Below are 25,967 nucleotides of genomic sequence, written 5' to 3' on the forward strand. Positions count from 1 at the left end.
GAAGAAAGTTTTGGAGTATATGTTTGGAGCATATACCGAGTAAATAGTATAAGGGTTATTAGCAATTTGTACTGAAGTTAAGAGATATCTGCCCTCAGGGTCGGGTGGATAGATTGTCTCTATTAAGAGGGATTTTTTTTACAGTATGACAATGCCTCTCACTTTACTATTATAGGGTGCAGAAGCTAATACTTTCCATTGAAACATCTGGAGTTTCAACATTTCAGGCGGTAAGAAGTGAGTTTCTTGGAGGCAGACAATATCTAGGGATTGTCTTTTAAGATATAGTAGTACCTTATGACTCTTGGCTGGGGAGTGGAATCCTCCTTATTAAATTAACCTATTTTCAGCTCAGTCATGTGTGTCCAGATTAATATTCAAGGTCTGCCGTTGTATTTTGATTCTGGGTCCACTTGGTATCCTGTAGACAGGGGAAAAAGAGGGAAAAAGAGGGAGGGAGAACACACCAGACAAGGGGGACAAAACATATTCAGACAATAGTAGCATGATCAACATGCTTGCTATTATTTCAATGTGAACGACTATCCGCAGTAAAATATTAAAAGGTTGTATGGTGTAAACCTTAAATCGGGTTTAGGTAAGTATAACAAAAATGAAGCATTAACTTATACCGTATACCCTTTTAGCACACTATAACTGTGCCTGTATATAAAATGGGGGTAAGGGAGACATTTATGAGTAATTTAGTGAGAGGGAGAGCTAGGATAAGGGAGTATAAAGAGCCTGCTGGCAAGACATTCTGGGGAGAACCAAAGGCATAATTACCATAGGTGCAAGGGGTGCAGCTGCTATGGGGCCCAGAGCTGAAGAGGGACCATATTTACTGTTTAAGTAATGTTGTTGTCCATGGGATGCAAAGGCCATTACCATGCCAGGGCAGAAGACCAAAAAATCCACCACTTTGGTATGGAATTATTTTTATTCAGATCCAGATAACAGTTGTCTCACCAAATGTAGCTTATGTAAAGGTGGAGTAAGCAGGGTTAGGGACATTGGTCACTTAGGGACATTCTAGCTTACACATCACCTGAAGTTAGTCACTGTTTAGTTGACAAACTGGGGCTAGGACCTTAAGCAGTCCAGGGACACCTAAATCCCTTGATTCTGTTGTATCCAAGTGCCTAAACACACCAGCAAGTCACTCCTCATCAATTTCCTCCTCCACCTAGGTCGGAGGTAGTCCTGCAGGCCATGTCACCAGCATGACTGACTCCTCTTCCATCCGGGATTCCTCTGGATGATCCTGTAGCAGTACGCCTACTACTGCTGCCACTGCTGCAGTCATCATCCCAGAGGGGAAGTTGTAGGACTGCTATGTCTTTCACTAAGTAATTGACCATTCAACAGTCATTTGCCATGATGACAAAGTACGACAGCAGCGGATATCTGTGGCCTTGACAGCTATGTTGGTGTTAGATATCTGTCCGGTGTCCTCCATCAGTGGAGTGGGATTTAGATGGTTGATGGAGATAGAGGGCGAGATTTAGTGGGTTGACCGTTTTTGAGAAAATGCGATTTTTTTCTCAAATCGCCCTATATCGCCATTTTTTAAAATCGCATTTTTGCCGCGAATTCGCATATTTAATGAGGTGTGTATTCCGGCATGAAAAGTGCAAGAAAGTGCGATATAGGGCGATTTTCGGAATGAAAAAGTGTGATTTTTAGTCATGAAAAGGTGCGATTTTGGTGAAATGTGTGATTTTGTCATTAAAATGTATTTATTTTTTTAAATGGCATGAGGTCCCCCCTCCTGTACATAACCAGCCCCGGGCTCATTGAGCCGGACCTGGTTCCAAAAATACGGGGGACAAAAAGCGAAGGGGTCCCCCGTATTTCTGAAGCCAGCCCCGGACTCTTGGACCGGTCCTGGTTCCAAAAGTACGGAGGACAAAAGATCTGGGGGTCCCCCGTATTTTGAAACCAGCACCGGGCTCCAACAGCCCGCAGTGTCATGCCACAGCCAGGGGACACTTTTTACACAAGTCCCCCAGCCGTACCATGAGCACCGTGGCTGGTCAGCCTTGGACGGGGTACCTGGAGGAGTGGGGACCCCCCTCAGGTTTCACCCATCCAGGGCTGAAGCCCGGGGCTGTCACCAGCGTCCCTGGCCATTGAACGCCAGCCTGATAGGGTTAAATTCACATTCCTAACACATTCCTAACATTGCTTAATACAGGAGAACTACAAGTGCCAGCAGACCTCCCCCGCATGCTGGGACTAGGAGAACCACAAGTCCATGGATACACATAGCTCAGGCCTGATTGGCTGAGCTATGCGTCTCCATGGAGACGCATCGCCCAATCACGCTCTCAGCCTCTGTTGCGCTGGGACAACGCAACAGAAGCTGTTAGCTGCATCAGAGAAAGCCGTTTGTCCCCGCTGTCAGTGCGGGGGGGGGGGGGGGGGGGGGGGAGCTGGCTCTGCTGCAGAAGGGAGACCAGCGCTGGATCCTGGATCGGTATGTATATTGGTGTAAAATTGAAGTGTGTGTATGTGTATGTAATAAAGTTTTACTTTTCTGTGTGTGTGTTTTATTTTAACATTCTTTTTACAGGTGGACTACAAGTCCCAGTGGGCCCATTAATGCCTCGCATGCTGGGACTTGTGGTTCTCCAAGTCCCAGCATGCGGGGGAGGTCTGCTGGCACTTGTAGTTCTCCTGTATTAAGCAATGTTAGGAATGTGAATTTAACCCTATCAGGCCGGCGTCCAATGGCCAGGGACACCGTTGACAGCCCCGGGCTTCAGCCCTGGACGGGTGAAGCCTGGGGGGGGGACCCCTTTATTGGGGTGTCCCCACTCCTCCAGATACCCTGTCCAAGGCTGACCAGCCACGGTGCTCATGGTACGGCCAGGGGACCTTGTGTAAAAAGTGTCCCCTGGCTGTGGCATGACACTGCGGGCTTTTGTAGCCCGGTGCTGGTTTCAAAATACGGGGGACCCCCAGATTTTTTGTCCCCTTATTTTTGGAACCAGGACCGGTCCAAGAGTCTGGGGCTGGTTTCAGAAATACGGGGGACCCCTACGCTTTTTGTCCCCCTTATTTTTGGAACCAGGTCCGGCTCAATGAGCCCGGGGCTGGTTATGTACAGCAGGGGGGACCCCACGCTGTTGTTTTTTTTAAACTTTTACACATATTTTACCAAAGAACCATACACAAATCACAATGATTTGTGCATGGTTCTGACAAAATCGCCATGTTTCTGACAAAATCGCCAGTCAGGATCAGGTCTATTTTTTTTTGATGTTTAGACAATTTTTTGGGGCGATTTCCAAATTCGCATCTCATTAAATATGCGAATTGTATATTTTTCAATGGGGAAAACATCTGGATGCGAATTCCGGAGTTAAAAAAAAATCGCACTTTCAGAAAGTGCGATTTCGCGGCGAATCCCGCATTTTTTGCTGATTTCGCATCTCATTAATTATGCGAATTCGGGAAAAAGTGCGAAAACGGCCGTTTTTGCGATAAAAATCGCCAAAAACCCGACATCGACCTCTAATAAATGTCACCCAGAGTGTCCCCGGTACCAAATCCCATCTAGATTCCACTTCACTAGGCAGGCGATATGGAGGATGTACAGAGATGTCAGAAAAAGTGTCCTCTGTGCCTTAAAAAATGCGTTTGTACCCACTGTCCACTTAACCACGGACATGTGGACAAGTGCTTCAGGGCAAACTAAGGACTATATGACTGTGACAGACCACTGGGTAGATTCATCTCCTTCCACAGCAACAGCAGCAGCATCTCCTGCACATAATCTCGGTACTTGTGGAGTATCACGGCTCCCACGACCTGCATCGTATGCAGATCGTATGCTAAAAATCGCATCGCATCGCATCGCATGTGGCATACGATGGCATACGATGCGATGCGATGTTTTACCGATTTTTGACTATTGTAGCTCAAAAATCGTATGCCATCGCATAACATCGTATGCCATATGTAGTGGCATACGATGTCATACGATGCGATACGATGTTTTACCGATTTTTGAGCAAAAATGGTCAAAAATCGGTAAAACATCGGATAACATCGTATGCCATATGTAGTGGCATACGATGTCATACGATGCGATACGATGTTTTACCGATTTTTGCGCAAAAATGGTGAAAAATCGGTAAAACATCGCATGGCATCGTATGCCATCGATGCGATACGATGTTTTACCGATTTTTGAGCCATTTTAGCTCAAAAATCGTATGCGATCGCATCGGATGCCATACGATGGCATCCGATGCGATGCGATGGCACCCGATTTTGCACTGAAATGCATCAGAATGCATTGAAATGTGTATTAAAGTAGTGAAATGCCCCCAAATGCCATTTTTCATAGTGCACCACCCCCACTATCAACGTCAACCCGAAGCGTGGCGAGCGCAGCGAGCCCGCGAGGGGCGGCGGTACGCGTCCTACGACCTTTTCATACCCCCACTATCCACGTCGGTGTGGAGTTGAGAATAGAATAGTGTGGCGAGCGCAGCGAGCCACCGAGCCCGAAGCGTGGCGAGCGCAGCGAGCCCCGCGAGGGGACGCGAATACCTTCACAGCTATACGCGTCTCCTCGCAGGCTTTACAGGTATCCGCGTCCCCTCGCGGGGCTCGCTGCGCTCGCCACGCTTCGGGCTCGGTGGCTCGCTGCGCTCGCCACACTATTCTATTCTCAACTCCACGCCGAAGTGGATAGTGGGGGTATGAAAAGGTCGTAGGACGCGTACCGCCGCCCCTCGCGGGCTCGCTGCGCTCGCCACGCTTCGGGTTGACGTTGATAGTGGGGGTGGTGCACTATGAAAAATGGCATTTGGGGGCATTTCACTACTTTAATACACATTTCAATGCATTCTGATGCATTTCAGTGCAAAATCGGGTGCCATCGCATCGCATCGGATGCCATCGTATGGCATCCGATGCGATCGCATACGATTTTTGAGCTAAAATTGCTCAAAAATCGGTAAAACATCGTATCGCATCGATGGCATACAATGCCATGCGATGTTTTACCGATTTTTCACCATTTTTGCTCAAAAATCGGTAAAACATCGTATCGCATCGTATGACATCGTATGCCACTACATATGGCATACGATGTTATCCGATGTTTTACCGATTTTTGACCATTTTTGCGCAAAAATCGGTAAAACATCGTATCGCATCGTATGACATCGTATGCCACTACATATGGCATACGATGTTATCCGATGTTTTACCGATTTTTGACCATTTTTGCTCAAAAATCGGTAAAACATCGTATCGCATCGTATGCCACTACATATGGCATACGATGCCATGCGATGGCATACGATTTTTGAGCAAAAATGCTCAAAAATCGGTAAAACATCGCATCGCATCGTATGCCATCGTATGCCACTACATATGGCATACGATGCCATACGATGGGAGCCGTGATACTCCACAAGTACCATAATCTCCTTCCAAGGCAGGAAATGCTATGTATCACCGGTTTCACTAAGAGGCACAACGCCAACAACCTCTTAGAGAAACTGAGGGAAATCATCTCGCAGTAGCTTACCCCACTTAGACTCTCCCGTGGATTTGTGGTGTTGGGCAACGCCAGTAATATTGTGCGGGCATTACATATGGGAAATGTCCAGCATGTGCCATGTTTCTCCACACTATAAATTTGGTGGTGCAGCATTTCCTAAAAAGTGACAGGAGCTGGACACTTTCGCCATTCACCATTCTGATACTGCCTGCCGAAGGCTGGAGTGGCAACAAAAGCTCCTCAACCTGCCCTGCCATCACCTCAAACAAGAGGTGGTGATGCGCTGGAACTCCACCCTCTATATGCTGCAGAGGATGGAGGAGCAGCAAAAGGCCATCCAAGCCTACTCGGTCACCTACGACATAGGCAGAGTGGGGAAGTACCTGACTCAAGCGCACTGGAGGCTGATTTCCATGTTGTGCAAGGTTCTCCAGGTTTCCATGTTGTGCAAGGTTTGAACTTGCCACACGTGAAGTCAGCTCCGATACTGCCAGCTTAAGGAGGTTATTCTGATCGTAGCGGCCAAACGTGCGTACGTTCCCAATTAACGTACGCTCTCCGTACGCGGCCGTTGGGGTTAAGTCCACCCACAAGTCAGCCGCATACGTACGGCCAGAAACAACGTCAAAGGGGAGTGGCGTACAATTGAGCGTACGCCAACGTACACGGACGGACCAGCCCTTACACTCCGACAACTGGCGTACAACAGAGCGTACGCCACCGTTTACGGACGTCTCTCGTCCCTCTACCCACCGACTTCTTGCGGAAATCTGAGCGTACGCCAGCTTGCACGGACGGGTCCCTATTGTTTTCAATAGAAAACTCAGCTTATGTCACCGCTCGTGAGAGTGAGCGTACGTCCGTGCACGCTGGCATACCCTTCACATATATGGACCTGCAAATCTTGCCTTTCAACTACAAATCAGACAATTAATTAATTATTCTAATTGTTATTCAATTATTGTTTTCTATTAACTCAATTGTCTACCTTAATAAAGACCCTAATAAAACAACATTTTAACCCTCATTACATGTATATTTGTTATGTTCTAATGTGGCATTTTAATCACTATCTATGTGTCCCCATATTGCTGTTACTTTTAAATCAAGTTATGTAGGTGTTTCTGTATATGTACTAAATTATGTCCATAATTAGTTTGTCCAAAATGTGTAACATGTATACCTACCCTGATGTTATGTGTGATGTTTTAATCTAACAACATTAAACATTCATGCATTTTTACTATGTGTTATTTTACTCAAAAACACACACATTCACACATCAATCATTACCCCTCACCTCAAATTACAAATATAACTTACATTACACATCTGTATGTACCTACCCTTACAAGCCCTCTAACATATTTATTATTAAAAACACAGGAAACTTCTAACTGAACTTAAACTTTTATTAAGAACAAACATAATAGGGGGGGGGGGGGTGGGGGATAAAAATAAATTAAATGAGGGCCTCCAAACGTAAAAAAAGAATATTTAAATAAAATAGGGTAAGGAATATCTCCCGCAAGATGTTGTCCACCTTCTCCTGGTGCTGTTCAGTGTCTGTAGTGAAGGGATAAAAAAAATAAAATAATATATAACATACACAAATGTTTGTTGTATTTGTACATAATAAAAAGTTGTGAGTTATGTGTGAAGGCCACATACATTTTTAAACTACATTGAAGATGGGTCTGCTGTAAACACAGTACTAAAAAATAATATGTTAACACACACATACTGTACATAGTAAATAACATTAATTAAATTACTCCTTCTTGGATGAATGTATGCTGTATCCCAATTGGTAGTTTGGTTTTGGGGGACTCTCCTCTAACCTCACAATTAGGCTGTGCTATTTAAGGGTTATGACATTGTTGCGGCTTAAGCACTCCTTACTATTTTAAATTTAGGACTTAGCTGTACAAATTATAGGCCTAAAGCTATGTTTGTAAAGCATACATGGCGAAATTTGGTGGGCCCCAGCTGGACCCATTGTCTCCTCCTCTTCCTCCTCCTCTTCCTCCTCCTCTTCCTCCTCCTCTTCCTCCTCCTCGTCTGGCTGCTCCTGGGCTGCCTGCTCCCGGGCTGCCTGCTCCCGGGCTGCCTGCTCCCGGGCTGCCTGCTCCCGGGCTTCTATGCGTGCCCTTGCCCGTGCTGAAATGTTCATGTTGATGTCATAGAAATCGAAGATTGGGTTTCATAAAAAAGAGGGAAAGAAAAATTCACATTAGTCATGCTCATAACCTTCCAAATTATCATTGCTGTTATATTTCAGACATTTATCATGCAAACTAATTGATATGCTACACCCAAAAACTGAGCAACTACTTAACCCCCCCCCCTATACACCCCCTATACACCCCACATACACCCCACATACACCCCACATACACCCCATATACACCCCCTATACACCCCACATACACCCCACATACACCCCATATACACCCCACATACACCCCATATACACCCCATATACACCCCCTATACACCCCACATACACCCCACATACACCCCATATACACCCCATATACACCCCCTATACACCCCCTATACACCCCACATACACCCCACATACACCCCATATACACCCCATATACACCCCCTATATACCCATATACACCCACATACTCAGGAACATATTTATAAAAAGTACAGAAATCATTTGCAAAAAAACGCAGACATACTAGTAATAAAAACTTACATCGGGCAATATGGCGGCGAAGTGTAGAAAGCAACACTGGCTGCCGCCGGCGCAGGTCAGACCAGCGCCGCTCGACTTGGCCCAGGCTTCTGCGGACGCCGGTCCGGGTGTATATTAGGCGGCGGGCAGCATTATACGCCCGCCGCTTGTCCATGTTGGACACATATGGGCCCCTGGGCCCCAGGTGACGGTCCATGACCTCAACCAAGGCCAACAGCTCCTGTGTCGAAAACGCCCTAGCCCTGGTTGAAGTCATAGTGGCAATGGCGCAGTTAATAATTGCAGGTACATATATCACTTTTGGTGCTTGCTGATTGGTCTAAAAAATTGTTTGTTTAGTATTAACTTTATTAATCCTTCTTACATTAACAAACTGGATGCGAATAGAAACTTACGCGGACCGTTCCGATATACACACACCATAACCAACAGCATGCATTCAATGTATAGAGAGGAACTGTATATACAGTGTGCGTAAAAGAATACACGCAACCGTCTACTAATAAATACGCTGCTAAAAGGGGCACAATACACCGATTTCCATGGAGAGACGTACTGTATATACAGTGTGCGGAAAAGAATACACGCAACCGTCTACTAATAAATACGCTGCTAAAAGGGGCACAATGCAACATGTTGGTGTATGACAATTTCATACTCATTACATATGTAAGGAAAGCATTATAACGTGATGTTTTGAAATGTGACTCACAAAGCATACACGAACTCCAACAGATACCAGCTGACAACACTCATCATTGGAATGACAGGTGCACACATTTCACGATGTAGCACACAATGCTCCACAACCTGTGTATGTGCATATACAGGTGATTGATCAGGTGCGTTGAGACCTGCGTAATTTAAGCGGCAATTATCGGCGGGAAATATCGGCGTAAATTAGCAACTACATTGCGGGGAAAAATATACGCCCCCTTGTTCATGGCGGGAGTTTAACATATAAATATTCAGTCAGATGCAGGCCAGAATTGCTGCAAACATGTCTAGCTCAGACGATTCCGCAGCTGAGGACGCTCTACAGAGAGCTACAGCAGAATCCCTGCTTGAAGCTTTACAGCAGAGGGAACAGGAGCGGAGAAGGAGGGCTCAAGAGAGAAGTAGCCTGCAAGACCAAGCGGGCCCCTCACTAACAGGCCCTGTTCAACCTCCACCAGCTCCACAAGGGCCAAGCAACCAGCCAGAACAAGAGGTTGCATCTCTCCAAACAGGTGTGACCCAGCAGGTGTATGGTGAGAGAACTGGGGCCACCAGAAAACGAGCTGCAACATCTAGGGTGAGGACTGAGCAGGATACCACCACCAAAAAGAGAAACCCTGCATTTGTAGAGGCAGAATTAAGAATTTTAGTGCCCAGAGCACGCGAATGGATCGAATTGCCAACCAGGAAGCCGGGTGCCAGTGCAAGGAGAAACCTTTGGGACAAGATCACAGAGGAAGTGAACCAGGTGTCACCAGTGGTCAGAGATTGGCTAGCGGTGAAGAAAAGGCAAGTGTGTTTGTCCCCCTGATAATGTCATATGTGTGTACATATGTTACATGTATGTTTTGAGAATAATAGAAAGGTGTGTTTGTAGATAGTGCTACACTTCAATGTCACATGTGAACACAACCATGTCTAATAACCCACATTGATATATGAAACATGCACCATTGGTGTGATGTGAGGTTATGGGCACAGTTCTGCTCATGTGAAGTATGTGAAGTATGTGATGGGACAAGAGAAAGTGTGTTTTGGAAAGAGTTGTTGTAACATGTTCCATATGATGAAACTGAAACAAGAATGACCAAACTGTGCACATGTAGCTGGTGAGAAACTACACATCCCAGTATGCCATCCCATAGTTAAATGACTCCATAATAACCACACTGTCAAGCTATGGTGGAATGTGTAGTTTCACAACAGGTGGAGGTGCATAATTTGGCCATGGATGATGTCATTTCTGCATAGTGATCTATGTATGTGCATTTAGTGGCCTAATGAATGAGATGAGACACTGAAATGCCTCCTAATGGAGACATTAGTGTGTGTGTGGGACACATATGGCTAAAAAACATAAGATAACCCACACTAGGAAATGTAACATAGTCATGATGTTCACTAGCACAGTGGTGCACATATCTCATGGTGATATTTGTATTTTTAAACTTGTAGGTGGACAGACTTCAAAACGACACTGAAGAGGAAGATGACTGACCGGTACAACCACAGCATGTCCACCGGGAGAGGTCCTATGCCCGATAATTTGGAGTATATGGAGCAGGACACCTTGGACGTCATTGATGTGGCCGAGGTCAGGGGGATCTCCAATATGGACAGTGAGCTCCCGGCGGAGGTCTTTGATGCTGCTTTTGATGGTAAGTCACAGTAATGCATTGTATTTTGAAAGATATTTTTTAGTGCGTATGTAATGGTGACATTGTTTTCAATTATTATCCTAGCAGAAGCAGAAACCCAGGATGAACCGGCAGCATCTTCCTCTGCAGAGCCACAGGTGGAGCAAGTGGTCCAGCCTCCACCAAGACGACACCCCCAGCCCCAGCCACAGGAGACATGGGATGAGAGCGTGATGGTGATGCTGGAGAGGATCAAGCAGCAAGGGGTGGATGCTGCGATCCGTCAGCAGCAGGTTGGGGAATTTCTGGCGGAGTGGAAGGCCACAAACAGGCAGCAGTGTGAGGCCTTGAACCGCATGAATGACACTCTGGCGGCTGGCATGCAAAGCATTGGCCAACACCTCAGCCGCCAGAATGAAATTCTTGCGGAGCTGCTGACCACCGCCAGGTCCCTAAGGGACAATCCCCCATCTGCTGGCCCACCCCAAGCTGCTCCCCAACCTTCCACCTCTGCTGACCCTCCTGTGTCCACTAGGGGAAGACGCCGCAAGCCATCTGAGCCAAAGGCCCCTGTCCCCAAGGCCCCATCTAAAAGGGGGAAAAAAGGGCCCAAATAATGAGACCTGGTTCACTTCCTCTGTGGTTGGACCCCAAATGTTTAAATTGCACTGGACATCCACTTCCTGAGTTGGCCATCGATCCATTTTCGTGCCATGGGCATTAAAGTTCTTATTTTGACCTCTACAAATGCAGGATACATTTTTGGTGGTGTGTATCTTGCTTAGTATTCACCCTGGTTGTTGCAGTACGTATTCTGGTGTCCCCATTTCTTTCACCATTGCATTTGCAGGGTAACACATGTTTGGAGATATGCAACCTCTTGTTCTGGCTGTTTTTTTATTTTTGTGTCTATTTTATTTGTTTATTTGATTTATGACATTAAAGTGTCAAATAAGCTGTGATGCTGAACAGCAAATAAATTTATTTTACCAATTAAAACAAAATTGTTGTATGTGTAATTTCTTGTGTGAAACAAATACTACATTTATGTGTACTTACTGACCAGGGTATTTTTGAACATTTGTTGAAGTGTGGTAGAAGTTTCCCATGTGTAACCCTCTCCATGGCCATTCCCATGTTCCTATCCAACTTTTCCCTGCTAATTAGTTTGTGTCAGCACATGTGCAGAGCAACTTAATAGGTGAGAAAGCAGTTTGTGTGCAGGTGAGGTAGCTCCTACAGTAGTAGGTAAAAGCAGGTCCAGAACAATGCTTTCCTCATGGAGTGGGTGAGGCAGACAAACAAGGGTCAAAAGGTACATTTGTGTAGGAATGCATATGTGTCCTCCCTAAAAAAAGATGTGTGAATCGGCCAAACATGAGAAAATTGCTTGTGAACAAACATGTATAACTTTTTAAATATATATGATTTTACAGTGTCATAAGCAGATGTAGGAATCCTTTGTTAGAGAGATGTGAGTGCAATAATGTGATTGGTGGCATCTTACATCCAGAGTGTAGTAAAATCCAATTCATAGCAGATCAGATAGTGGTACAGTTCTGTATTTTGGGTACTATACAAAGATTGTGTGCAAAATAGTGGGCATGGGCTTAAAACATTGCTGAAACATCCTTTGTAGGTGTTAGATGTGGTTTATGTTATTGTATCATAAATACAAAACCTATGTTTGTATTAGAGTGAACACGTTGACACATGTCGACTTGTGTAGATTGAGTGTGCTACTGTGTAAAGTCTATGAAAGCACGTAGTGAATGTGTATAACTGTTTAGCAAATAGCTACCTTAGCATATATAAGCAGGTCTTAAAAAGATTCTTACCTTAAATTAAACAAACCTTTAAATGTCGAGAAGTATAGAAAGATAAGCTTCCAATGTGTTTGAGTGTTGTGTGTGGCTTGCAGGTAGTGAAATCATGGTTTGGACTTAATAGATTATTACATTCAGGTGTATGTGTTTGAGTAGTAATCAGCGTTAATTAGCAAACCCAGGCGCACGCTGGCATGCGGTATCTGTAGGGGTGGTCTGAGCTGGCGGTTGGCGGCCGCCTGTTTTGTGTCCGAAATGAACGGTGCTTTAGGCGATCGTGCGGTAGTAGCACCGCTCATTTTTGGTGCACACCCCCGTGTACGCCCATATTTACGCCCATTTTCCCTCATTATTTAGGCCGCTCCCCTCATCACGCCCCTATGCCGCCCCCAATGCCCGTACACTCGGGTACAGGTTTTTTCGCACGTAGAGATCCGTCCGTAAGCGTTGTGGAGTGTTCGCGCCTGCGCATTAGCGAATGTACGCATGCGCAGATCATAAAAAACCCCGGAACGTACGCGTACGGCCCGGCCGCACCAACCAGAATAAGGCCCTAAGTCAGGTGATTCCCCTGATCAGGCTTTTTCAGAAGCAGCTGGAGAAAGTAAAGGAGGAGCTAAAGCATTGTGATTCCGCAAGGCATTTAGCTCTTGTGGATGAAGCCCTCCATATGCTTTGCCAGCATAGTAAGGTGGTCAGCCTTTTAAAGTCAGAGGAATACATTCTGGCCACCGTGCTCAATCCTCGGTTTAATGCGTATGTTGTGTCTCTTTTTCCGGTAGACAGAAGTCTACAAAGGTGCAAAGACCTGCTGATCAGGAGATTGTCATCTGAAGCGGACCGTGACACGGCAACAGCTCCTCCCTCATTTTCTCCCACACCTGTGGCTGCGAGGAAATAGCTGAAATTTCTGACACAACCCACTAGCGGGGATGCAGGGAAGGCAGGAGCGAGTTTGGACATATGGTCCGGACTAAAGGACCTGCCAATGATTGCTGACGTGTCTACAGTCACTGCATTGGATGCTGTCACCATTGAAAACCTGGTGGAGGATTACTTTGGTGACAGCATCCAAGTAGACATGTCAGACATTCCATACCTGTACTGGCAAGTAAAAAAGGCAGTTTGGAAACCCCTGTACAAACTGGGTCTATTTTACCTGAGTTGTCCTCCCTACAGTGTGTAGAGTTTTTAGTGCAGAGGGGAACCTGGTCAGTTAGCGGCGTAGGTGGTTGCTTCCGCAAAATGTGGAAAATATGATGTTTATCAAAATGAATGATCAATTCTTGAATGAAGACCAGCAATTGCCTCCAGAGACCACAGAGGGACCTGTGATTGTGGAATCCAGTGGGGATGAATTGATAATCTGTGAGGATGAGGAATTACACAGTGAAGGGGGTGAGGAATCAGAGTAGGAGGATGAGGCGGACATCTTTCCTCTATAGAACCAGTTTGTGCAGGGAGAGGTGACTTGCTTATTTTTTTGTGGGGGCCCAAACAAACCAATAATTTCACAGTCTTTTGGCAGACACTGTCGCTGAAATGATTGGTTTGTTAAAGTGTGCATGTCCTATTTACACAACATAAGGGTGGGTGGGTGGGAGGGCCCAAGGACAATTCCAACTTGCACCTCTTTTTTGACCATTATGTGCTTTGTGGGGCCTAGTTTTTCCAACTGACATTCTGTCTACCACTGCATTGCCACTCCTAGATGAGCCACGTGTTTGTGCCACACACTTGTGTGGCTTAGCATAGTTAGCCAGCTTCCTTGGTGCATTCATTGGCTTGTCTTTTCCACCCATGTAAGAAACCCTTGGCCATTCACAATGTTTTTGTGCATTGCTTCCTCTCGCCTAACTTGCTGGAAAATAGAAAGTTGCTGATTTTCTTTTGGAAGCTCGGAGCAGATCTCAGTGCTGCCCAAATCATCCACTGCTCCTTGGCTATACGTATTTATTACCCATCAAACCAATCATGTAAAATCAGCTTACATGGCATCCAACATTGCTAGACGCAGAGCCAAGTGGTGTCAGACTTCCAAAGCCAATTCTTTCAGCAAATGTGTAGACATTGGACAATCAAGCCATATAGTGGGTTATCGTTTATTAAACTTTGCTTGTAAGTCAGCTTGTAAGTCTCGCCTAACTTGCTGGAAACCAGAAAGCTGTCCTCTTTTTTTGCCATTATGTGCTTTTTGGGGCTTAGTTTTTTAAACAGCCATCCTGTCTGCCACTGCATTGCCACTCCTAGATGAGCCATGTTTTTGTGTGGCTTAGCATAGTTATCCAGCTACCTTGGTGCAACCTTTTGCCCTAAAAACAATATTGTGAGGTTTTCAGAATAGATTGGAAATGAGTGGAAATTAATGATATTGAGGTTAATAATAGTGTAGGAGCAAAAAAAAACCATCCACATCCTGATCGGATTGAGATCGTTTCGCACAAAAACACACTTTTTGCAAATTGTGAGCTGGGTACTTCCTGGAAGTTTCCGGGAAGTTCAAGGAAAACCGTTTCTCAACCGTCTAACGATCATGGTGGTTCTGGTGTGGGGATACGGTTATTAGGTCTTCAGCAACTAGGTCGACAGGCAACAAAGTCGACATGGGTCTATGTCGACATGGTCAAGGTTGACATGGGTCTAGGCCAAGAGGTCATTAGGTCGACACAAACAAAAGGTCTACATGGGCAAGGACGAGAGACAAAAAGTCGACAGACAAAAGGTTGACATGGGGTTTTGCACTTTTTTTTAGCCAACAGGCGGTATTTCATGCCCTACCATCCACTAGGGCGTGGTGGGAGAATAAAATAGTGTGCCCGAAGCATCACGTGCGAAGCTGTGCACTTCAAACTGTGTCCATGTCGACTGTGTTGACATTCGGGTAAAAACAACAGTGAAAAACCCCATGTTAACCTTTAAACTGTCGACCTTGCCCATGTCGACCTAATGCTTGTGTCTACCTAATGTCCTGTTCACCTAGACCCAGGTCGACCTAGACACATGTCGACCTTGACCCATGTTGACCTAGACCCATGGTGACCTTGTTGCCTGTCGACCTAGTGGTGTCGACCCAATGATTGTTGACCTAGTTGTTGTAGACCAAACAACCCACACCCCTGGTGTGTACCCTACATAAGTGTTTTATTCAAATTTGTATGTTACATTCCCCTAGAAATTTCCTGCGACCAATATCAAAAGGTGGACAATGGTAAATTGCTAAGTGAGAAGTCCATCTACAATGAAGGAGATGAAATTTTGCTGCAGTGTAATGAAGGATTTGAACCCCAGTCTGAACCAACTAAACCCCGTATATGCACATCAAATGGCTGGTCTCCACCTGCAACCTGTATAAGTAAGTACATTTACATACAATTAATCGTTTAATTGAAAAAAAAAAATTATTCCTATTTGATATCTTTTTTCCTACCTAGACAGTTCGACCTGGATTATACATAGGGTTAATCCCGGGTCACCCTCTGCAAAGCAACCACTAGGAATCTTGGGGCCCCCACACACACTTTATCTCTCTCCTGGGGGGCGTGGCCTGGTGAGCACCCTGGCAAGACGCTTTTGGCTCGAGCTCCCGAATTGGCATAAACAAACAGCCTCTTTTCCCCTCCAAATCCCCTTTCTCACCCCCCTGCATCACCCCATCCTTACCCTCCAGTGTCCCGACCGCTGCTGACCCCTGTCGCGGAGCCGGAGAGCACTTTTTAGTGCTCTTGCGGGTTGCGGCCTGGTCGCGAGGTCGGGACCTCAAGTAGTACAGGGAGGCGGGACATCGAGTACCCGATGAGCGGCGGAGCGCGGCCCACGCCGAGATCGGGACCCGGCTCAACTCATCACCCCACCTGCGCCTTCCCCAATCGTGGCGCCAGAGGAACTGAGGCGCATCAACTAATCACCGGAGCCCCGAACGGTGCCGGAGCCAGACAGAGGGGGGCGGACCTAGCGTTGGACACCCGCCGCATCCCCCGGGAGAGGCACCGGAGACACCGGGCAACACAGTAGGTACCCGCTTGGGGACCTAACAGCATAAAGTGCGGGCTACGTGGGGGGGACGGAGCGGGAGGCCGCCGCCATTATACCACTACCGCCATTTTAGGACTAGCGCAGCCCGGTGTTCTGAACCCCTAGGGTCCGCAGTGAAGGGTAATCCCTCCCCAAATCTCCCGGGGCTGCTCTTCTAGCTGACCTCCTAACAGAGCCTGACCTCCCTTCAGGTTTTCTACATTACTTGGGATCCGCTTTGGGGGTGCTTGCACTGCATTGCAGACTAGGGAGAAGTGCAACTTCTGGCTCCCCTACGTGGTGTACCCCTCCTGAGCCTCCCTATCCAGGCATCCCCTCCTATATTCTCCACACACCTCATCATCTGCCCCCCCCTAATACCCCTGGTTCACAGAATCACTTCACACATAAGAGGGTTGTGGACTCTGTATTTACCAGCAATAAGGCAACAGTAAAGCAAACCCTATCTCCAGGACATTAAAGTATTCTCAGCCTGAAGTGTCCCCAATTGTTATACATGACCGCCCTCTAGTGGTGGCTGAATTTAACTGCAGTCAGTGTATTTAAACAAACAGTTGCAGACCAGGCTAGATTTTCACGACTTACCTAACTAATTTAACGAGAGATCGCCTGACGACCTGCTGTCATTGATTAATGGGCGCAGACTTTGTGCCTAGATGGGAAGCATAAAAGACTACATCTAAACATGCTACATCCCAACTGAAGATGCTATTCTGAAACCAGGCCCTTGGGAGTCACCGCCTGATATGACATCACTGCTTTGATATGATCGCAGTCTGAGACCTCCCTCCCAGACCCAAGATTCGTCCTCTCTACATTCGCTACATTCGCATGCTAGTATGGTCAAAAATAAAAGACCTGCACAGAAAGGTACCGCACCTCTCCCTAAAGAAAACATGACAGATATGAGACCGTTCTTGCAATACACCCCCTCCAGACAAACTGATGAATCATCAGCACCTGAATCACCAGTTCCCCCACCAGCAACCCAGGCCTCACTTCTGTTAACGGAACTCTCCGAAATTAGAGAAGCCCTGTCTTACATGAAGACTCTCCCAACGAAGCAAGACATTCAACATACTTTCCGTCAAGAAATAGCTGCCATCCAATAAGATCTCTCCAAACTCTCTTATCGTACGACCACCCTGGAAGTACACCAGGAAGAAACATACACCTTCTGCAATTCTCTTTCAGAGATTATCCACGCCCAATCAGCTGAAATTCGCTCCCTCCAAATGCATCTGACGGACCTGGACAACAGAGGGAGGAGAAATAACCTCTGCATACGAGGTCTGCCTGAAGATATCACCCAGGAAAGCCTTCCGGACGCCCTTACTAAGATTTTCAACGAGATATTGGGAAATGACCCCTCTGATACTATACTTCTAGACCGAGCGCACCGCGCACTTAGACCCAGAGGCTCCCCGTCAGATCGCCCGTGGGACGTGATCTGCCATTTACATTACTACTCACAAAAAGAGAACATTGTCCGCAAGATACGTCAGTTGGATGGCGTAGATTTCAACGGCTCCAACATACAAATTTACCAAGACCTATCTTGGCACACCCTCCAACAGCGGAAGGCGCTAAGACCCCTCACCTCTGAACTCCGCAAGCGTCAACTGAAATACAAATGGGGCTTCCCCTTCAACCTTCAGGTGACCTCCGCTGGGAAATTGCACTCCCTGAACTCCTTCTCCGACCTCCCCTCGTTTTGCACAGCACTGGGCCTTCCAAGTCTTGATATACCTAACTGGGAATTCACGCATCCGGAGCTCCCCTCTCTTCGACGACCAGAACAAGATCAGCCCTGGCAAGAAGTTCGCCACACCAAAAAGAAACAAGGACAAGCCTCAACTTCGCCAGACACCAGCCCCACCTGAAAACCTGAGGGGCCGTCTTTGTTGGGACTGTCTTCAACTCCTAGCCTATACTCAGGACTGGTGACTATACCATTGTAGTTGATTATTAAGTTAACTGTTTGCTTGTTGATACAACCAACCCATATAAGTCCCTAATTTAAGGGATAGTTCATTTCCCCCTTTTTAGTACCTTTTCAAATGTAAAGTTACATAAGCTATTTTTATAGAATGTCTCATGACTGCACTTACTTTAGCATATCATTGAATGTGCATTATATTTTGTTTACAGCGGTGACTCCTTCACCCCATACCCACCTTAGGCTATACTGCCTCCTGGGTCGCTGGCAGGCCCCACCGCCAGTCGCCCCATAGCGGGAGTTTTTTCATTAATATTGTTGTTGTTTAATATGTTTCCTTGTACACCTTTCCTTTACGCTGTCCTCTTCCTCCCAAACCCCCCCTACCACCTGACCTTTCCCGAAACCATAGACATTTCATCACACCCCACTATATATGACCACAACAGGTAAACTAAAGATCCTTTCGATCAATGCAAAAGGACTTAATAGCCCAGAGAAAAGATCTAGCCTACTCAGGACCCTCTGGGCTGAAAGGGCAGATATCGCTATGGTACAAGAAACCCACTTTAGAGTATCCTCCCAAAACCCATCCATCTCTAACCGTCGCTTTCCCCTCGCCTACTACTGCAACACACCCAATAGCAAATCTAAAGGGGTAGCAATTCTGTTTTCTAAAAATCTTCAGCTCTCCGATATTTCTGTACAGAAAATAGCCCCTGGTAGAATCCTCCTTATCAAGTGTAAGATCTCTACTTAACCCTACACGTTTGTAGTAGTCTATGCCCCCAACCAAGACCAGTATTCCTTCTTTCAATCACACATCACACGTTTAGACTCTTCCTTCGAAGGCATGGTAATTGTAGGGGGAGACTTTAATTGGACTATAGACCCAGTCAAAGACACATCAACCAGCTCCCGCCGATTTTCTACCCGGAAATACCAAAAAGTTAACAAAATTCTCCATGACCTCCAGCTAGCCAACTCCTGGAGAGTCCTAAACCCTACCGGCAGGGATTATTCATTTTATTCCCACCCCCACCAGACCTACTCCCATCTGGACTATCCATTCTTAAGCCATAGACACCTTCCTCTGCTTCTAGAAGCAACCGTGGGCTCCATTACTTGGTCGGACCACGCTCCTATCACAATGACTCTAGCGATCCCCCAACATACCCCCGGCCAATGGACATGGAGGCTCAATGAATCTCTGCTGCAAGACACGTACTGCAAATCTGAACTAGAGACAGCACTTTCAGACTATTTTAGTCTGAATGACACTGCAGATATATCCGCAATAACGTTATGGGAGGCACACAAATGCGTCATACGAGGTAAGCTGATACAGCTGGGCACATACACCAAGAAACAAAAAGCTGCTAGAATACTGACACTACTGAACACCATCCACAACCTTGAAACCATGCACAAAACTAACACCTTGCCATCAACACTTGCAGAACTAGTTGAAGCCCGTTCTAATTTGAATAAAATCCTCACCGAGAGCACCAAATTAGAAATACGCAAGTGCAAGAGTACAGAAAAAAGTCTCACCCTGAGGTAAGACAAAAGCACTCTCCACTAATTAAAGATCAGGGAAAAAGAACTCCTGATGAATCAAAAGCCAGCTACAACAATAAACAATATCCTGAGTTGTATGCTCCAACGTTTCGGTCACTAACCGTGACCTTTGTCAAGGAGTCTGTCAAATCCAGCAGCAAAATAAGGTGGTCACCAAGTTCAAAGACAAAGACAGCAGGGAATATCCACAGGATCAGTGCAAGAGTAGATATTAACAGTGGGGTAACAAACCGGGTCGTCTTCTCGCACAAGCTATTAAAGCCCAGAGGTCCGCTTCCTTTATTAATGAGATAAAAAGGGACGCAAATTCTTTATGCTTTAAGACCCCGGATATTGCAGCATGCTTCCAAAACAATTATTCCTCAGTATACAACCTTCATGACCACGCCACCCCAATAGACCACCTGCATAAAGTACTTCAGGCCAAGGAATAGCTATCCTCAGTGGCTTTCCCCACCTTACCCCTTCCTGACAGGGATCTCTTGGAAAAGCCTTTTTCCCAGCTTGAATTGGATCTAGCAATTTCTTCCATGCCCTCCGGCAAAAGCCCAGGCCCAGACGGCTTCACAGCCATATACTATAAAACATTTAAAAACCTCTTAGCTCCTAAACTACTCCGTGCCTTCAATGCCATCTCTGCAGATACGCACTTCTCTAAACAGTCACTAGAGGCACACATAACTGTCATTCCAAAACCCGGGAAAGATCCCTCGGTATGTTCTAGTTATAGACCCATATCTCTTTTAAACATTGATGTCAAGTTATTCGCAAAACTGATGGCGACCAGACTGAACAAACTTCTTCCCGCATTGATCCACAACGATCAGGTGGGATTTGTTCCTGGCCGGGAAGCAAAGGACAACACCACCAAGGTCCTAAACCTGATCCATCTTGCCTCTCAGCATCGGATCCCCACCATCCTGGTCTCTACAGATGCTGAGAAGGCCTTTGACAGGGTCAGTTGGAGTTTCATGCGGTCTGTACTAGAGCATATCGGACTGGGCACTCAAGCGCTCCATAGGATTTTGGCCCTATACCACATGCCCACAGCAAGAGTAAGGACAAATGGCTTTCTCTCTGATCCTTTCCCTATTAGCAACGGAACACGGCAGGGCTGCCCCCTTTCACCGCTAATCTTCGTCCTATGTATGGAAGCCCTGGCGAGAGCCATAAGTCTTAACAAACATATCTCGGGCATACAAGTCGGAGAGGCGGACTATAAGTTGGCACTATTTGCCGACTACCTACTGGCAATAATTACACACCCAGAGACATCACTCCCCCACTTTGTACACGAACTAGATCGCTATAGCTCCATTTCCAACTTCAAAGTTAACATGACCAAATCAAGCATCCTGAACATCTTGATACCCCACACAGTGGTCCCCCAGTTGAGAAAGGCCTTCCCATTCACATGGCAGCCCTCCCACATAACTTACTTAGGGGTTAATTTGCCCAGCGACCTAACCCGACTATACTCTTTGAACTACCAACCCTTACTTAAATCTCTCCAAGCAGATTACAGCAGATGGCATAACAAACAGCTATCCTGGCTGGGCAAAATCAACATCACTAAAATGAACTCCCTACCCAAATTGCTCTACATACTCCAGACCTTACCTATCTCTGTCCCAGAAGCCTGGTTTAAATCCGTCCGAACTCTGACCCAACAATTCATATGGTTTCGTAAAAAACCTAGGATTAAACGAGAAGTCCTGACGAGAAGTACCCAAAGAGGGGGATTTCAACTACCAGATATAAAAAATTACTATCAAGCCATACACCTAAACAGAGTACTAGACTGGACTAGAAACCGAAACAACAAACAATGGGTGGAACTAGAGGGCGTTTGTGTCCGACAATATCCTGAAATATTTCCCTGGCTCCCTAAGCTCCCTAAACCGCCACCTTCCCACCCGACTATCACCCCAACCCTTGCCGTTTGGAAATCTCTACGGCGCAACCCCATCATCTCCTCCGAACTTGGCCCTCTGACTTCCTTTCTGTATAACCCAGATTTCCAACCGGGGTTGAACGTCTCCGATTTCTCCCAATGGGCACTAGAGGGACTTTTTAGAGTAGGTCAGGTGATAGCTGGCTCAGGTATGCGCTCGTTTCCAGATATACAGGCAAAATGGGGGGTCCCTTTTAGAGACTTCTGGAAGTACCTCCAGGTTCGACATTTCATGCAAACAAGCTCTAGAATCGCATTATCATCCAGAGAACTGACCTCCTTTGAGAGACTCTGTGTAGCTACATGTGACCCCTCTCACACGATCTCACTGTTATACAAACTCCTTCAAAACTTAAACAACGATACTTCCTCTACATTCACCCGGGCCTGGGAGCGGGATCTAGGCCTAAATATCTCTAACAAAGAATGGGAATCTATCTTCTTAAAGGCCCACGCCAGTTCTGTTTGTATCCAAACAAGGGAAACCCAATACAAAATAATTATGCGCTGGTACAGACACCCATCTATTTTACACACCATAAACCTGTCCATCTCAGCGAGCTGCTGGAGGTGTGGGAAGGCCACTGGAACTCTCCTACACATATGGTGGGAATGCCCACTAATTACTCCCTTTTGGACCGATGTTATCGAGACCTCGCAAAAAATAATCCACACTTCCCTTCCTGTGACCCCCGTCTTCTGGCTGTTAAACCTCTCCCCCACTCCGCTATCCTCCTACAAAACCTCATTGCTCAGACACCTTGGCAACGCTGCGAGAGCAGCTATACCAATCCTGTGGAAATCCACGATCCCTCCCACACGCAAATCCTGGTTCAACAAAATTGACCATTACATGTCTATGGAGGACGTTTTACTATCATCAGTGGATAGACTCTCAGACTTTACAGCCATATGGCTTCCTTGGCTGGATTATAACTCCTCACAAGAGTACAAAGATTCTATTTGTAGTTAAGTAGCGGGATCCAGTTCCGGTCCACATTAGCTCTAACTTACCTCCGTCACCTTATACTCGGGAAAGGTCAGGACCCCCACCCCCTTCCCCCCCTCTTTATCTTCTTCCCTCCTCTCTCTTCTTCCCTTATTCCCCCCCACTCCATATATCCCACCCCGTTTGCACCAATGCGAATACTCATATCGCACCTTTCTTCCTGCGCCTCAATTTATGGTTTTTAAAATGTCTCCATAGACTACATTAAGAGCATTAACATTACTGCTGATTGTTGACAACTGTATATCTCGCTGCGCTGAGATAAGCAGAATATTCGCATGACTAAATGTACGAATCCCCTGTTATTTCTTTCTTTCAATATTCAATAAAAACTGATTATACAATTATCTCTCTCCTAAGCGTTGTACATATCCCCAAAGGTTCTCATCATCCCGCAGTTGTCTCACCTCTTTTTCCGTAGCATCGGATTCTATATTCAGCAACCCATACAAGTCCATCTGCAGCAGCTTCTTGGAAGCTGACATTTTCCCTGTGGCCATTGTTATTTTCTTTCTAAACGCAAACGATTTCCTTCACAATCGGTACATGCTGCCCGCTTCTGTAGTTCTTATAATAACAAGCTCAAAGCTCCTAGTAGGAAAATAGACTTTACAAAACTACATTTCCCATCATGCACAACAACAAGACAGTCATCTACCAGAACGGCTCACTACACATTGAACGCCGGGAAATGTAGGATTCTGTGCGGTGCGTGCTGAACTTCCTGACAAGTTGAGAGGTAATATTACAAGATAACAATGTACTGAGCAGTGTAAATCCTCATACCGTCACTGTGTATTGTGTGTGCCGCAGAGTGGGGGAGGCGGTGTGCGGGTGGGGGGTGGCATCGTGTCGCTGTCGATGTGGGCAGCTGCTGGGCCCCTCCAGAGGCTGGGGCCCGGGACAGCTGTAGCCACAGCACCCCCCTGTCGGCGGCCCTGACCCTCTGTATAATGGGCGACCCGTGCTCAATCTAATAGCGTGGACAGGGTTGGACCCAAGTTTGTTATGTGATAGGGGTATTAATGGGGTATTGGTAGCCTATACACTGTGGATAAGTCATAGAATGTTACTTTCGTACATTTTTTTTATTTTTCATCAATCTTCTCTTGTTTCTGGAGCAAGTTATAGGAATTAATAATGGCACCTAAGATGGCTGGTGGGAATGATATCATCCTGGTGTATGGCCTACATTAGTCAGATGGGGCTGGTAGGGGATATGCTGACCCGTTTGCACGTCAGTTCCCCCCCCCTTTTCGGGAATCTGTGGCCATCTGAAAAGTAAGTATGGACATACTGTACTTTTCAGATTGAAGGCTGCAGAAATCATTTGATGGACAGCGACCATCGAGTGATTTCTCCTCTGTTCGACAGCATGCGAGGGGATGTGTTCGCATACATACGCAGCCTAGCGAACAGGTCTGAATCAGGCCCTATACTTGCTATATAGTAGCGCTTTTCCATAACAATTGATTATACAGTATATTTCAGTACCCACATGGGGCAAGCTACATCCACAACACTTTTTGGCATGATCATGTTGCATGTGCTGGAAAAGCAGGGTCACTTGCTTACATCTGCCCCTAGTTACAAAGTTGCCAGCCAGCCCTAGACCCCAAGGTATAAACAGCATAAAGGGACTGATTCAGACCTGCTCGTAGCGGGCTGAGTTCGACCCCTTCGCCGATGTTCGGAGTTTGCACATGTGCATGCACGTGTATGGAAAATGGGGGCTGGAGCAGGGGAACTTGACCCAGCATTTTATATGGGCGTCCCTATAAAAATGCTGGGTGTTCCATTGGGAATGGCATTGCCTGCTTGGGGCGGGCGGCTGAAGTCACAAATACGCCGCCTCATATTCGGCGATCAACGACAGAAATAAAAGTCAGCTTAGACTGACTTTTATTATCGAAGGAGAGATAAATCATTTGATGGTCAGCGCTGACCATCTAATGATTTCTCTCCCCTTCGACTGCATGCAAGGGCATGTGTTCCAGTACACATCCCCCCTGCATGCTAGTGAGGGGATTCGGCGGGTGACACTTACATGTTTGCTAGGCTGCAAGTATATGTAGCCTAGCGAACAGATCTGAATCAGGCCCAAAATTTGTTTCAGCAAAAAACACTGTAAATAGTAAATGGATTTCTCCTTTATCACTTTAGTAACAACTATGATTACTAACATTACTTTATTTATTTCTATTTAATTGTTATATTCCTCATTATAGGTTCTTAATGACAGGTTGTAGGACAATATGTAATGCAAACTCCAGTACAGTATGTCACTGAGGAGACTGAAAGCATTTATGTGACAGCAGAATATGTTTATTTTGTTTCTGCAGGTAAGACATGTGACCGGCCTGAAGTGACTAATGGACAGCTTTATAGAGAATATTATTTTCCAGCACGACCCAGGACATATATTTATTATACATGTAATGAAGGTTTTCGGACACTAGGAAAATCTAACGGGGAATATTCTTACTGTACTACAATGGGATGGGATCCTGAACCAAAATGTTTAAGTAAGTTGTCTTTTTCTTCTTTAATCAGTGAAACTTCCTTTACATGTAAAATGCAATGTTACTGCTGGTTGCATGATTTTATATATACCCAAGGCAGGTGCAAGGTTTATTCAGCACCCTAGGCAAAACTTACTGCCACTAGTACCACCAGCACACCAATACCGACTCCTTAATCTCAGGTGAAGGTGTGGCAGTGGCGTATTTATAATGGGTGCATTATGCCCACGGGCCCCTGAGTCCCAGTGGGCCCACACCCTGCATTCATTGTTGAATACTCACCCCACCAGAGTTTGGATCCTCTATAAATCCCCGCCGATCGTCGCCATCTTGACTCAAGCATAGTAGAGGGTGCAGGGCTAGACCTCTGTCTATCTGCCTGCAGGACTAGACCTCTGTCTGTCTCTCTGTATATCGATCTGTCTGTGGGTGGTGGAATCAAAATCTGCCGGGTGCATGCGGCGAACAAATTGTTCACTGGGTGCACGCACCCAAGACTGTGGGCGGGGGGGGGGG

General features: G+C 46.2%; 1 protein-coding gene across 1 annotated transcript in view; it reads left to right on the forward strand.

Annotated features, from left to right (window-relative positions):
- Positions 1-25,967, forward strand: part of LOC146026279 (coagulation factor XIII B chain-like) — a 269,367-nt gene that overhangs the window by 82,423 nt on the left and 160,977 nt on the right. Inside the window, exons 2-3 of the mRNA XM_083156812.1 lie at positions 15,587-15,766; positions 25,272-25,454. Coding sequence (XP_083012938.1) covers positions 15,587-15,766; positions 25,272-25,454 — 363 coding nt within the window. The remainder of the gene's footprint in view (positions 1-15,586; positions 15,767-25,271; positions 25,455-25,967) is intronic.

Source organism: Crinia signifera, chromosome 8, assembly GCF_055691185.1.
Source record: "Crinia signifera chromosome 8, ASM5569118v1, whole genome shotgun sequence".
In the NCBI taxonomy this organism is placed as follows: domain Eukaryota; kingdom Metazoa; phylum Chordata; class Amphibia; order Anura; family Myobatrachidae; genus Crinia; species Crinia signifera.